We start from the raw sequence: 16632 nt of genomic DNA, 5'->3' as shown, positions 1-16632 counted from the left end.
CCTCTATGGTTGGGGCCATACATTAACGTGCACCAATTTCTCGCTGCCTGAGACTTTCACCCTCCTGCATCTTTTTCACTCTGTGCCTCACCACAGCTGGTTGAAATGAGTCGCTCATGATCACAGCTTGTTGATTGAGGAAGCATGCTTGCAGAATAGAGACGGCTATATGACAGCAGCCTGTGCAAAGGTTATGTGTGTTTTAGAAATTGATCTGGAAGCAGTGTCTGAACTCAGTGATTCAGAGTCACAGAATCACCATGTTTGTCACGGTAGTGCTGTTCTTTCTGGCAACTTTGCTTTTCTGGTTTATATTTTCAAGTGGAAGACCAGAAAACTTTCCTCCAGGCCCTCAGCCATTACCCATTCTTGGAAACCTGCTGGAGTTCAATCTGGAGAATCCCATCGCTGGCTTGGAGACGGTAAATTGAAGCTCAGATCCCAAAAATTGACCCTATTGATTTTTTTTTTTCTTCTAATGTGTTAAGAATGTAACTAATTGCATTATTTTGGGGGATTTTGTGTGGTGCAATATGTGCTTTTTTTTTAATAATGTTTATGTAGTCTACAATATTTGATCAACTAAATGTGTGGACTTCATTGGCATGGTCTCATTCAAAATATGGTGTATAATGACATTTTTGAGAATGTGATTTTGTATTGTGATTCATGTAATTTTGTGTATCATGTAATTTCATCTACTCAAATTGTTTAATCCAAATAGGTTCCTCTCAACTCTATTAGTTAATGCAGCCATTGGTGCATGGATAGCCGATTGAAACATGTTGAAAATATAATGATTTATGGTGCATTTCTGATGGGTCTTGCCACGATAATAAGGTGAACCCGTCACCTGAAATGACCCAGATTATTTAAGGTGAACCCGTCACCTGAAATGACCCAGATTATTTACGGAGTAAATCTTTCACTGCTGCCACCAAACAAATTCAGAAGGAGTGACAATGTTTGTTCTATTTGATTTAACATTTTTAATGATTTTCTAAGTAATATGAGTTCATAAGAATATTGAAATTAATTTGTGATCGTAGATGACTAGCTTGTTGCTCTAGTTTGCATACTGACCAATGGGAATGTCTCCTTATTATTGGCACTTGTATAATCCACCGCATTTCTGTTCCCAGCTGGCCAAGCGTTATGGTAACATCTACAGTATTTTCATGGGTCCCAGACCTGCGGTCATCCTCAACGGAATCGAAGCCATTAAAGAAGCTCTGGTCAACAAAGCAGCCGACTTCTCCGGCAGGCCACAGGGCCAGATGCTGAACCACGCCGTACAAATTAAAGGTATTGAGGTTGCTTTGCTCTGTTTGTCTGCACATAGTGACATTTGACTTTGATGTGAGGTGATGAAGGTTCCAGGCCACCAAACATCAGCAATCTTATTCTGATGTTTATTTGATGTGATATTAACAACTTTAGGAGCATTGGTTCAATTTCTCCAACACAAAATTGAAATCACAAAGAATTAAATAAATGATATCAGCAATTTAGCCCCACCTTCAATTCCTGTCACAATTTCCTGGAATTTCTGCATTTTCCCACAACTAACATCAGAAGTATCTGAACTTGGATAAAATCACAACATGCAGAAAACCAGTAACTCAAACTAATATAATGAAATGTAGCAAATACACTCATCTCTCTGGGGTCGAAAAATGCACAAAAGCAGTGTCCAAGTAAAACCAGAATCCACTTCATGTTAAATGTTAAGTCATTGCAATGGCGTCATCTGGTGGCAGAAAAGGTGTAACACTTGTGGGGGAAACAAACACTCTAAAAGCAACTTTGAAAGAAAGCTTATTGTTCTGGAAGGATAAAATCTAGCTTCCTATAAAAGATTCTAGTGGCCAGTCACGAACATTTTCAGTCGACTGGGAGAAGTTTCAACTTCTTTGCGAATCTGTACTGCACTGAACCCATCCATCCATCCATTTTCTCCCGCTTCTCCGTTTCCGGGTCGCGGGGGTGGCAGTCTGAGCACCGTCACCCAGATCACACAGCACCGATTAAGAACCTTCCTGCAGGTGGTGAGCCCACGGGAAACTGCACTGAATCAACCGATGAAACTCCAGGAAGCTGATTAAATCAGCCACCTCTTTCAGCCTCAAAAAAACCATAAAAGACTCCAGAAAGATTGGGACGCTGAATGAATATGTCTTCTTCCTCTACATTTTAAATTTAAACCAATTTTTGCCACATTTCTTCTAACCGGGCTTCATAACTGGCCCTTGTGTCCACACAGAAAATGCCCCAGGAATATTTCTTTCAGATTACAACTCAAACTGGAAAGAACAGCGACGCTTTGGCCTCATGACCCTGAGGAACTTTGGTCTGGGCAAACAGTCCATGGAGCAAAGGATTCTGGGTGAATTACAGCACATCACAAATATCCTGGAGCAGAGTGTCGGTGAGTATGTGTACCTCGGATTGATTGTATGACCTGATTGATGTCGCATCCTAGATTCAGGGTTGATGTCCGTTCTGTAGATAAAACCATGGATCCTCAGCTGCTCTTCCACAACGCAGCGTCCAACGTCATATGCCAAGTCCTGTTCGCCAAGCGCTTCGGCTACGACGATGAGCTCATGAATTTCTTTGTCAATTATTTTCACAAGACCTCGAAACTGATCAATGGATATTGGGGTATGGTGAGTTACCCAATAACGTCACTACTAGAATTGTGGAGGAATGGTGACGACACTGCAGTGAGGTCCTGTTGAATACACAATGACAAACCTAACAACCATTTATTTGTATATGTTTACACAGAAAATGTTACAATTAATGAATTTTGTTGACAGATCTATGACTTTGTTCCAGTGGTGCGCAAACTACCGCTGCCCTTCCAACAGGCCTTTAAGTTGTTAAAGGTATTCTTAATTTATTTATTTTGCTGAATTCACATTTCTTTTAAATCCACTTCAAAGGATTCTGATGGGTTCAGTATTTTTTTTTAAACCAAAAACCATGAAATTATTCTGATAGTTTGTGAAGATTCATTAAAAGTAGGGCCACATTTTAATGCAATGGTATAAAGTATAGATTGAAAGGTTATTATGGCACTATTTTACTAATTCCATTACACGTGCAATCCACATAGTTTCTTATTTTTTTATATTATATCTCAATCCTTTTCACCTTATTTATTTTTTATTTACCATACTTTATTAATCCCTCTTGGGGAAGTTTCTTTACCAAACTGACCCATCGGTGGGCAGCCACAGTAAGGCGCCCGAGGGGAGCCGGCGGGGGTCCAGGGTCTTGCTCAGCGAACCATGTCTGCCTGGTGAACGCTCAAGATCACAGTATCGGTGCCTTTAAAATGCCTGTATCAATGTCCGTGTCCTCTGTATACAACTGTTTGTCTTCAACCTTTAGATCTGTAATTCTGAGGAAGCTGTGACAGTTTACAAAAATCTTTGTCTTTGCCAGATTGCTCGTGAAATATATCATGAGAAACTGGATGAGAGCAAAAAGACCAGAATGTCTGGTACACCCCAACATTTTATAGACTGCTACCTGGATGAGGTGGACAAGGTGTGTATGTCACTAATAATATTTATAGATCCATTACTGTAGTCCAAATGAAAATTTACTCACTGTGTCATCCTGCAAAGAGAGGAAACGAAGTCTCATCCTTTAGTGAAAATCAGCTGGAAACTGTTCTTTTGGAGCTTCACTTTGCTGGAACTGACACCACTGCCAACACCATACTCTTCCTTTTCTTCTACTTGATGAATTATCCAGAGATACAAGGTAAACCCAGATGTGGAGAAATCATTGAATCAATTAAATACACCGCAGTACTTCAGCTACATACTGTGTGTCTTGGCGTCTCTAAAGTCCAATGCATGAGCTTGTTGTCTTCTAATCTGTCTGAAATAGATCTTCATTTTGGTGTATCATAAAGTAATTGTCTCTGTTTTGTCCTGACATTTTTGTAGAGCGCTGTCAGCAGGAAATCGATGATGTTCTCCAGGGAAAGGATCAAGCCTGTTTTGAGGACAGGCACCAGATGCCTTATGTACAGGTCGGATTATCAGGCCAGAACTACACCTGACCTTGAACTGTGATATTCAATAGATGTCTTGACCAACATCTTTATCATGCAGGCTGTTATTCATGAAATCCAGAGGGTGGCGAACATGGTTCCACTTGGCTTGTCTCACTGCAGCTCTAAAGACACAGAGTTAATGGGATTCTCCATTCCAAAGGTAACAAGGAAAGACAAATCATTAGTTTTCTGAATTTGCTATTCAAAAATTTGCACAGGTTCTTTGAAAGCCTTTAAAGGAACAGAAAACTGGTACTGTAGGTCCAGGGGCCATTACTCCATCACATTGAGAAGAGTTGACATGGTAGAGGCATCTGATCAGGTCTATTTTCATTAAAGTACACCAAGCACAAAAATCTTGAGGCCTTACCCAGGACCACGAAGGAGAGTCAATCTCCGGGATACAACCTGAATAAAGTTTCTTTCTGGTCTCCAGGGAACCATTGTTATCGTAAACATGAAATCGGTGTTGGCCGAGGAGGGACAATGGAAATTTCCTCATGAATTCAACCCTGAGAACTTCCTCAACAACCAGGGAGAGTTTGTCAAACCAGAAGCCTTCATCCCTTTCTCTGTTGGTGGGTGAAATCACTTTTACTGGCAAAGACGTGTAATAAAGGAGCTTCTAATTCACGTGCAACATATATTTTAGGTCCTCGGATGTGTGTCGGAGAGAATCTGGCTCGCATGGCGCTGTTCCTCATCACAGTGTCTCTGCTGAGGAAGTTTAAGTTCATCTGGCCGGAAGATGCAGGAGAACCGGACTTCACTCCAGTTTATGGGCTGACCCAAACACCCAAACCTTTTCGTATGAAGATAAAGCTCAGAGACACCACGAGGGTGTAACTTTAGTCCAACAGACCATAAAAATGTGTGAAGTTTTAGCTTGTTATCTCACATCATAAAGATAATGGTAAAAGGTTAAGTTCTCCACAGAAAAATCTAAAATCAAACGCTTATTTTGTGGTTTTGTGCATACAGTTTGCACCCTTGTCACATTGTTTCTGTTTGCAATAATAAAATAGACGTAATAATCAATTAGCTCTAAATGTTTCAAACATAACCTGCAATAATTTTGCAAAAACAATCCTGAGTGATTATAACTGTTACATCAGAAAGAATGACTGTATTGTGTGTAAAAACATCAGTGTAACAGAATTCAGAATTCAGAACTGAAGAAGAAATCTTCAGCCAGTAAAATTGTCAAATTGTAATGAGAATTTTAACGGACAAATTGTCACAAAATAATTGTGTACTACATGTATTATCTCTTGAAAGTACAAAACAAAAAACATGTGTCCTGTGATATAAAAACAGTATTTCTTGTAAAGGACACAAACTGTTTGACAGAATGTCAATAAGTTCACTTGCCAATATGGGGGCAACATAATCGACATATTCGTCCAGATATGATAAACTTCAGACCTCAGCTGTTCCCTCACACCTTGTCCGTAAGGATCATGGTTATCCAGCTGTCCGGCTGGTCAGAGTAACCCCAGTCTGCGCAGTGACATGAGGGTTTTCAGGTCATGTTGGTCTTCAATTCAAACCTGCCCCCCTTTAGAAGAGGGACCAAGCCAGAGGGTCTAATTCTAATCCTTGCTTATTTTTGTATAACATCTTGTGTCACGCCCTTTAGTTTTTTCGGGTGGCTTCATGTCTTGGAGCGTCTTGCAGACTGTCGTACACGAGGCCCAAAAGCTGACCAAGGAAATACATTATTAAACCCGTACAACACCTGTAATGTTCTGTCATTGCACATTGTATTGTATTTGTGTAGATGCACAATGGGTTTGCAGTCCCAATCATGTGCTCTTCATGGAACCATTGTCAGCCCCACCCTGTTGTCGACATTATGCGAAGCGGGACAATGGAGATCCCCTCGTCAATCTGACCCTGAAAACTTAGAAGAGTCGGTTAAACTAGAAGCCTTCATCCCTCTCTCTGTCGATGGAGAAAACAGGAGTCACTCGCACATTTGAGGGGGTGAAATAAGAAATCTTCTTGTGGATATTCAAACAGATTCTCTGATGTGTCTCGGAGTGGGTGTAGCTCACATGAAGTTCTACCTCATTGTTGTGGCCCTGCTGAGGACATTTATGTTGATCTGGCCTGAAAATGCAGGAGAGCCTTTACTCTGGTTTACACCCAAACCAAAAAGTTCCAACTTAGAAATAACACTTTTGATATAGCACGAAACAATAAAATCAAACACATGTAAGCACAATTCACAAGTGAAACCTTTTTTTTTTTCTTTTATGAAATATGAAGGTGTCATTTTAAAATCCATCATTTGAATATTTCTGTGTGATGTCCACCTTGTTGTGGAGGTATGTGGGAAACAGGCAAACAAAGAGGCAAAACAAAGAATGGCCAGATGTTGTTTGCACACTTCTGGAAAATTCCATTTCCAATCACTGATAGTGAGTGCAGTGAAACGCGTGCGAAACAAAGGGTAAAACCTTAGTTTTTTCGCAGAGAAAAGTCTTTTAATTCTATTCGAAGTAGAGCGACAGGTTGCAATTTTCAGTGTTCTTAATCTTGTATCACATTGACCTTCGGGGGGGGGGGGGGGGGGGGGGGGGGGGAGTGCTAAGTCTACAATGGCACCGTTGGTCTAGATCTCCACTGAGATGACAGATGCAAATAACTAGTGTTTTCCAACTATGCCCAGTGAGTCCTGGAGGGATTCCATGTGTCTGTGGGTCTTGTTGGAAGTCGGAGTCCAAAAGAGTCCTGAAGTCTGCGCTAGGCATGATAGAGCCCCGCAGACCGATACCATCCCGAGCCACGGGCCACAGGACGTGATGCCCAGACACCTGAGGGACCACAGAGAACGGCCGCAAGCCTGAAGACCTGTGGTCAAAGCAGCTGCCGCCACCGAGGCCTACCGAGAAGGACCGAGGCAATGGGGTAGCCCTCCCACCCTGTCGACCACCCAGCCCCAGGCCCCCAAAGAGCCAGAGGCACCCTACAACTCGAGGGAGTGAACCAGGAGCACCAGCCAGCCGAGTGCGGTCACCCTGAATGATTTTCCACATTAGATTAAACCATGCTCTTTACTTAAGTGCATGTAATCAGAATCAGATAGCTGAGCCATGAGTCATTTCCTTTTGTGGTTTAGGACAGCATTAAACAACATCACACAGAGTTGTACAGATATACAGTCAAAAAAAAATTAGGACACCCTACAAAAGTTTTAATTTTATTCTATCCATATTTGGAGATATGGGTATTTCAAATACATTTGAACAATAATGAAATATTCAAGTATGATATGATATCTGGTGAGGAATGAATTAGGACAAACCCACATTTATTCCCACTGAAAATGGCTAAAATCACAAATAGGTGCATCACATCAGGTTGCACACGACTACAAGATCGTTACTGAGAATATTGAAGGAAGCTTGTCCTATATAAACCTCAGAGATTTAGTTTGCCTTGCTCCCGATAGTTGAATGGAGAGTGGTGAGACTGAAAGAGCTGGTAAGGGATTTCTCAACACAATTTGTACACGCCTAGGTCTGGCTATCTGAGCAAGTTCACCTGGAGAGCAGATCTCATGCTGAAAGAAGCCTTCAAAAACAATAAGATGTCACCACCGGACCTACAGCAGGTTCTTGCTCCTGTTGAAGTGAATGTGCACGCATCGACAATCAGGAAGAGACTGAACTATTATTGAGCTTTGAGTTCCCTGGGAGGCAAGCAGGAAGGAAACCTTCACTCTCTCTCTCAGAGAAACATGAAGAATCCTGGAATGGCCGAGTCAAAGCCCAGATCCTATTGTGGGGTGTACATGTCAGAAACCCGTCAAACATCTCAGAGCTGAAAGGATTCTCCACCGAGGAGTCGGGAAAACTTTCCTCAGACTGATAGATGCCAACAAGGAGCGTCTCACTGAAAATTTTTTTAACAGTGGATAAGACTCGCTTTTAGTAGGGAGGGTGTCCCAACTTTTTTGTCATTTAGATAAAGCATTTTTGGCGATATTGTTTGTGTAATGAGTAAAACGAGATTTTTGTTGTTTACCTCCATTTAAATCCCTTTTTTTCCAGAAATGAATAAAAACATGATTATTAGACATCAATAGGTAAATATCTAATGGAGTGTCCTGATTTGTTCACACGACTGTACACACATAATCACATAGCATTTACAGACATACATAAATAAACATGTACACATAATTAAAGTATATATACACATTTACACATAGACGTGACCATGCCTATATGTATTGGTGTTAGTGTGGGAATCCTTATACAAAGTGAAGAATTATATTAGGAAATATGTTCTGCACTATATAGAGGCTACCACTTTAAAGTCACATTAGGTTATGATATTTAAATACTACTCCTACAGTGGCAAGAAAAAGTATGTGACTGATGTGAAATAAAGGTGTTATTCTTTTTTTTTTATAATCTTGTGCGCATGACTTAATATTTTGTGGGAACAAGTTGTCTTGTCCAAACAAGATAACAACTCGCAATCATTAACTTGTGCACACAACTTAACTATCTTCTGCAAACAAGATAATTTATAATGAACTCATGTGCGTCTTTAATGACTTCCAAAGCACACAGCCACCATTTAATGGAGAGAACTGAGCCAATCAAGTTTTATTTTTAACTTGGAATGTCATACAGGGAGGCTCTCGCACGTAGACATGGGATTGTTATCTGCAGGAATCGCTGAGTTCATTACTGGCCAGATCATACTTTCACGGTACATGGCATACCCAAAAACAGACTCGACACAAAGATGAAGTTTACAGAGTTTATTCTCACGACCAGAGGCAGAGGTATCCAGGAAGGGTCAGGCAAAAGAAGCCTCTGCAGGGTGATCAAGTCCAGATTTGGACAAAGTCAACGACATTGGCTGAGTCTGTTGTCCTTGAGTAACAAGACCAACTCTGTGTTTCTGAGTTTGTGGTGAACTATCGAGTGCGTGCCAGACAAAAACACACATCAAACAGTGCTCCCAGGTTAATGAGTCTTAAAAAAATAAAAAAAAGTGAACTGGAGTCAGGAGTTGCCATAACTGGAGTCCAAACTCCAGAATGAGTTTGCAGAATGGTGTTGAGTAAAACAAGACACATCAGAGGAAAACAAGGGCTTTGAGAGCAGTTTTGATCAGAGTTGAGGAGATTGGTTTGGTGAGTTTCTGACATATTCTCAAAACAAAAAATACATTCAACCCCAGATTTGCAAATAAAGAGTTATATGTTTCTTTTTACATGCAATCCTCCTATCACATGTGCTTTAATTTGACTTCACTTCAATTTAACTCTAAATGACAACATTGCCTAGTTTAAAAAGCACTTTTCCTAAAAAGTGACATGCCATGTTGAACTGAAGAGCAATAGAAAGTCATGCATGCAAACGCAAACTATGAGATTGTTTTTTGTACTTTACAGCTGAGGAGAAGTTATGGAAATGTCTACAGTCTGTTCATTGGTCCCAAACCAGCTGTGATCATCAACGGGTTCAAGGCCATGAAGGAGGCCATGGTCACCAAGGGGTTGGATTTTGCTGGACGACCCCAAAACCTGTATATCAATGCTATCACTCTGAAAAAAGGTGGAAATATTGTTTGAAAGCAGCATGTTCTGGCCCCTATCTCCTCTGGGATTATGATCAATGTATTTGACATTATTCAGTTGTTTTGTTGTTTTTATTGAGGGGGGTAATTTATTTGGTTGTTCAATTATATATTATATCTTCTTCTTCTTCTTCTTCTTCCTGTTGTAGGAGTGATTCTGGCAGACTACGGTTTGAGTTGGAAGGAGCACCGTCGCTTTGCTCTGAAGACTCTGAGAAGCTTTGGGATGGGGAGGAACTCAATGGAGGACCGGATTCACGGGGAGATTCAGTACATCATCAAAACTCTGGAGGACAGCAATGGTCGGTCATCTGTGGGCCTTGTAGCAGACAACAATAGAAACACAACAAACAATCTGATGCGTGATGATGGTTTCATTCTATTTTCCACAAAAACACTTTCATACTTTAATTTATGATCTTTACAGGGAAAACCATGAGTCCTCACATTTTGTTTCACAACGCCGCTTCAAACATCATCTGCCAGGTCCTGTTTGGTAAACGCTACGAATACGACGACGAGTTCATCACAGATATGGTTCAGTCCATCACTGAGAATGTCAAATTAGTCAATGGCCCGTGGTCGATGGTAAGTTAAAGCAGAGGCGACAAGCCAAGCTGCAGCAGGCTGCTTGCTGGCACTCCAACAACGTGAAACGAAAGCTCAGGCTCTGTCAGGAATGTGGAGGAAACACACATTCTTATCCACTCCGGGAATGAATATATCAGCCCTGATTTAATTAACTACTCAGTAAAATACTTGGAAATTACAAATAAAGCTAGATATTTTAAGACTTTAGGTGAGAATAAACAAACCCTGTGTGTCATTTATAGAAAGTAAAATCAGTTGTAAAGCATTAGACTGATAAGAATAAAAATCAGTAAATTACATAAATGTCTTGCATGTTTGTTCTATAACTGTCCTAATACAAGATGTATTATTTGCCAAAAATAACCCTAAGTATCACTTGCTATTATCAGAGGAGGTAAGTTTGAAAAGGGACACTTCAGAGTTTTCAAGTTAAACACCAACGTTTTGTTTTTTTTAATTGAAATGATTAAAACAAACAAGAGGTACATTCAATAAAAATAAAATGAATAATAAAAGATAAATAGAATTATTCTCCTGCCTTCTCTTCTTTCCTTTATTTCACCAGCTGTACGATTCCTTTCCCTTCATTCGTAACCTGCCGCTACCCTTCCAAAAGGGCTTCAGAAATACAGAGGTGTTGGGGGCTGAAGATTCCATGAACTCCTCAAGAGGCTTGCTCCCCCGAAGGAAAACACTAGCAACAATGGATAGGCCATAAAACAGCAGGGGAGCGAGCCAGACCCCGGAAGTGGCCAATGAGGATGCTTGAATCCGACCCGAACACACCACAGGGGTCAGAACCCAAGTTGGTGAGACTCACTTCCTCCCAAAACTCTCGGCTTCTCAACTGACCTCCGAGGGAGAGACATCGCTTCCCCTCCTCAGGATGGTAAAGAGAGCAAAAGAACAGAAGAAACACCAACGCCAGCCAGCTGGACGAGCAGGACCCAGTTTGGACTACATCTTCTGTTTTCCTCTATTTTTCCTGTTTTTGGGGGACTCTGGAGACCAGAGCCAGTGTCGCCTCTTCTCTAAAACCATCCTCTCAGCTGTCCACTGCTGCAGCTGGAGCCAGGTCTCTGAATTCAGGACGCTGAATTCAGAGCCGGTAACAACCAGTTACCACAGCCTCCCAGAACCAACAGCACCAAAGAACTATAAGGGTGAGCGCTTTTGTCTGGGCAGAGAATAGTTAGAATGATGTTCTGTTGAAAATGCAATGTGTTTCAATGTGCCGCTCAGAAGGCAGCAGCATCTCATGTTGTTTGTGTATGCGCATTCACGCGCACCAAGTCCAGAACTCTGGTTTTCCACCTCAGAACCAGAGGTCCAAGTGAGCTCCAGGCCCACTGGGAGCTCTGTGTGGAGGAACCAGGGTTCAGAACCGAGCGTCGTCAGAATTCTCTGTCTTTCCCTTGTCTTCATCCTCTCTCATTCTCCCCCTTTCTCCACTAACCCGGATCTCCTCGCAGCCCTGCTCCCCCCTTATCTGATCGAGATAAGCTCACCTCTGCATGTAGCACCAACTGCATGTAACCTGCTGCAGAGCAGATCTGCCTTGATCACAAGAGTTCTAACTGCAGGAACCGACCTCCACTTAGGACTCAGGTGCTCAGAACCTGGCCGACGGAACCGCCCGTTCGTTACGCCCTCGGTAGACTAACTCGCTCCGAGACCGCACGCGCGCTCGACGGACGTCTTGTTTATCTGGCCGCTAAGCAACCGCCGCGTCCCCAGAAAGAGCGAGTCAAACGCCACTAGTGGTCGCGTGGGTTATCGCAATCCCTCTTGACATCCACCTGGTGGACACATCAAGTCATTGCGCTCTCCCTCTGCGCGGCGCCGCACGCCCCTAGTGGTCGTCACAGTCACCGCATTGACCCACCAACGTCTACCTCCACCTGGTGGACGTTCGAGGTCATTACACCCCCTCACATTAACCCGAAGACGTCTGCCTCTACCTGGTGGACGTTCGAGGTCATTACACCCACTCACTCCAGACCACACACACGCACGCACGCACGCACGCACGCACGCACGCACGCACGCACGCACGCACGCACGCACGCACGCACTTACGCACGCACGCACACACACTCTTTGTACATAGTGTTTGCTGTTTAATAGATTAGATCTCCGTGTTAGATGTCGTTTGCTATTTGAATGTGTTGATTTATGAGATGATTTCCGAATTATTTATGAATTAATACATTTTTATTAATAAACGCCTGTTAGCTGAATTGTACGCTTCTTGGTGATTATTGTGTATTTATTGTTGACAATTCACTGGTTTGTAACAGTCTGTGCTCGGATCTCACACCTTCCATTCTATTTAAGATTGTTATATTTTATGCAGAAATATTAACTAACTTAAATAAACCTTTTACAACCGAGACAGATATTTTGGTATTAGCTATTTCCAGTTTATCTGGTGGTGCCCCGATTTATTATTAATACATAAATAAGAAATTTATGCAAAATAATAATTTTTTTATTAAAAATTATTTTTGAGAATTTTTCATTTTTTCATTTTTAAAGTAATTATTCAATTACCTTAGGAGTTGTTAATGAGTAAATGACCGTTTACTTCCATTAATAATTTAAATTATTCATAAATTACTTCCAGTGATTTATTACTTTTAGTAATCTATTACTTACAGTAATTATATGCTAATAACCAACCATAAATCCCAACAGAGGTAATGTTAACCACACACAGCGCCTGTTACTGTGAGCACTCTTTACACTATAAGATAGAATGTTGGGTCACGCATATTATAGTCTATGTTAATCCACAATTCCGTATTAATCCATATTATGAGGGACGACTTGTGTTTTTCAGAGAATACACTCTTATTGGGCGTTTGATGACTGAGCACAAGAAGACCAGAGTCCTCGGAGAACCTCGAGACTTCGTCGACTGTTACCTGGATGAAATGGCTCAGGTGTGTTCGCTGCAGCGGTTTGAACATCAGACAACCATTAACGTAGTCTCTTGATGACTTCAGCTTGGCTGTCGCTGTCTCTTCTGCAGAGAGTCGAGGATTCCTTATTTTCAGAAGAGCAGCTGTGTAGGAATGCTCAAGATCTTTACATCGCCGGGACCGACACCACCTCCAACACCCTGCTGGCTGGTTTTCTCCACCTTACAAACAACCCACACGTACAAGGTACACCTGCAAGTCTTCAGAAAGAGAACTGTTTGGTTTGAAGCAGTAATACTCTTCAGTTTTAAAGTTATTACTTCAATGCAATCCTCAACCCAGACAGTCTGTATTGAATATCATGGAGACGAAAGGAAAACCTTTTTTTTTTTGCCATTGTTTGTAGGTAATGGCTCATGTTCTTTTTTTCATTCATGTTTTATGATGTAATGATTTAAAATGTTGAATACAACGTTGTCTCGCAGAAAGATGTCAGCAGGATATTGATCAGGTGCTGGAAGGGAAGGCTCAGGCCACTTTTGAGGACAGACATAAACTGCCTTATGTTCAGGTACCAGAAATATTTACGATTTCACTTGTATCAAATGTGTGGATGTGGGACTCATGTGGCTCAATGTAAAGTCAACTAACACGGGAGACAATCCACGTAAAGTGTGTGGAAGGGAAAGTGCTCTGGGATTCGCTGCCATGCTTTTATTTTCTCCCCATTAGAAGCTCTCTGACAACAGATAATCTCTCTCTAATCAGGCTGTGATTCATGAAATTCAGAGGATGTCCAACATTGTTCCGCTCAACGTTTTTCACTGCACCACCAGTGACACGGAACTCATGGGATATTCACTTCCAAAGGTAACGGCTTACTGTTTGGCAATGTTTCAGCCAGAAAGTGAAAAGATCCCTCAATATCTGTTTTTCCTCTTCAGGGCACTATGGTCATTGAGAACATGGCCTCTGTTCTGCATGAGGAAGGACAGTGGAGGTTCCCTCATGAATTCAACCCTGAAAACCTCCTGAACGACAAGGGAGAGTTTATTAAACCGAAGGCCTTCATGCCTTTCTCCGCAGGTATGAGTGCGTGAAGACATTCGTTCATGCACAGGGTGAATCAAATCAGACGACTAGTTTCCTATTTTTGAAATTTTTGAAAATGTTTTCTGGGTCTCAGGTCCTCGGGTGTGTGTCGGAGAGGCTCGAATGGAGCTCTTCCTCATCCTGGTGACTCTGCTGAGGAAGTTTAAGTTCATCTGGCCTGAGGATGCAGGAGAGCCGGACTTCACTCCGGTCTTCGGGATCACCATGACACCCAGACCGTATCGCATGAAGGTCCAACTCAGGTCGACAAAAGGCTGAGAAAAGCACAAATGTCTGAAGTTGATGGCAAATCTTTAAATGCTGCAGCAGTTAATCGTGTTTCACCTGCGCATCAAAGCTGCTCAATTCATTGGCCGCCACAGCACATCAACTTCCTTCATGTCATCATTTGTTCATTACAGCAACTCTCACTCCTCAGTACATTTAGATAACATTTTAACCTCTAGTGCCACCTCCTGCCCTTGTGATCTGTTCACTTTTAAGGTTTAAGCAGCGCTGCTTTTACTTTGAAAATATACAATATCATCTGAATCCACAAATTGTACTAGTCAAATATGTAACAATATATAACTATGATTTATTTATTTTTTTCTGTCAGTTATATTCTCCTTTTCCTGAACATATCCCTCAGCTCATTATTGAAAGAATTATTATAGCTTTGAATGATGTTTTTTTTTTTTTGCCTCCCGATTCTGTACTGGTGACTGCCCTTTGTGACGTGTCACAGCTTGCAATAAACAGCTCTGCAGAGCCCTTTCATCTCTGTCTTCATGAGTCTCTCATTGTGAAAAAAGGATTTTAAAGTCCTTATAGGCTTTGATTTCATCCATTACAATCTGTAGTATCAAACATGTATGACCCCACCTAAAATCGCTTGAAATGAAGCCATAATTAAATTTAATGAGCAATGAAACATGTTGCTGTATATCAACAAATAAAAATAGCTTGAATTAAGTGCGTTGTTAAATCAGGCTTTTTGACAGAATTTTCTAAAACAGTCTTTGTAACACTGTGTACATGAAAATGTGATGAGTAGACAAATAGTTTAGTTAAAGTGACTCAAAGTGAACCTAAAATGACTCAGGATTAAAAGGCAGTATCCTTTTTAAACAGGCTTATTTTGCAATACCGCGGCACACTTGGTTGGATAAGGTCAAGCTGTGGGTGGGTTCAACGAGTAGTTCCGTTTCTGTGCTATAAACTGCGACACAAATCACACAAGACAGGACTATGATTTTTGTGTTGCTGCTTTGTTTGTGGATTATGGCTCCAGTTGGAGGGAGCGTCCTCAACATGGTTTTAGGCAGCCAGCCATCCAGCCATCATTTGGACTGTCAATTTTTCAGAAAAGACGGCCAAAAAGATAGCGGACGTGTTGCTCAAAGCCTCTAAAACATGTCTATAATGACCATCACTACTTGTCACTGTCTAATTTTGTTTCGCAAAATTATAGCGAATTATTGGCTCGAGTACACAACGCGCTACTGACTTCTGGTTTGTTTTGCGCCCAGTAACGAGCAATGTGATTGGTCAATTTGATACCATGTGGTATAAACGTTTTGAACGGCGATCTCTGATTGGTTTGTATTTCTCTGACTCTTCCTGGTGCGTTCAAATACCTGGGCAGAGCGGAGGAATTCGGATGAATTTTCTTTCCAAAATGCAGAGGAATTATATCTGCAGAATCCACACAGGTGGGACTAAATCTTTCAACCTATGATTGATCTGATTTTTAATTTCCAAAATGTTGACACATGTTTGGATAACTGCACATCATTCATGCTTTTAAAACGAATAATGAAATAATTTTTGCTGTGAAAATGTTGATTTTGATATAAGTATTGACAATCATCACTATCACCAATGAAAAGAAGCCATTACCTTAAAAGAAAAAATAAGTGTTAACAAGGAAAGAAAGTATATTGACTGCATCAACCAAAATGTCAAGGAGAAAAGGAAATGCATTACTGTGAAGCTGCAAAATCTACATGTCCCATTGTAATAATTAGTAGCCCAGAATGTATTAGAAAGGACCATCTAGGGTCTACATTTTGTTTTGTTTTTGTTTATAACAAAACACACATACACACACACACACACACTTTCCCGCTCTCCCAGGTCAGTTGCTGTTAGTCATCAATGTCAAACAGTGGAATAAGTTGCTCTCTGGACATCAGAAAGTTGCACCATGTCTTTATGAGTTATGTCAAATGTTTTTTTTTCATTGTTTCTGACTCATTTTGACCTTTTGATTCTCCTCTGCTTTCCCACTTTTAGTTTGAATTTGGATCCTTTGACATTTGAATCCTTCAGTGTGTGTATTGG

The 16632-nt window shown here is 41.2% G+C and overlaps 1 protein-coding gene across 1 annotated transcript; it reads left to right on the top strand.

Moving 5' to 3' along the window:
- Nucleotides 1-241: 241 nt before the first annotated feature.
- LOC308116564 (cytochrome P450 2F2-like) lies at nt 242-15065 on the top strand. The gene is made up of 21 exons (XM_080474815.1): nt 242-422; nt 1143-1305; nt 2264-2428; nt 2509-2669; nt 2823-2891; nt 3454-3558; nt 3639-3777; nt 3966-4051; nt 4134-4235; nt 4512-4653; nt 4728-4915; nt 9495-9657; nt 9829-9981; nt 10107-10267; nt 10660-10664; nt 13113-13215; nt 13305-13440; nt 13680-13765; nt 13963-14064; nt 14139-14280; nt 14381-15065. The coding sequence occupies exons 1-21, from the start codon at nt 261-263 to the stop codon at nt 14563-14565; spliced, it is 2718 nt and encodes a 905-aa protein (XP_080330941.1). The 5' UTR covers nt 242-260; the 3' UTR covers nt 14566-15065.
- The last annotated feature ends 1567 nt before the right edge of the window (nt 15066-16632 follow it).

Source organism: Lipophrys pholis (genome assembly GCF_963383615.2).
Source record: "Lipophrys pholis genome assembly, chromosome: 11".
Lineage (NCBI taxonomy): Eukaryota > Metazoa > Chordata > Actinopteri > Blenniiformes > Blenniidae > Lipophrys > Lipophrys pholis.
The sequence above is the reverse complement of the archived record's forward strand: the minus strand, read 5'-3'. Positions and strand labels throughout refer to the sequence as shown.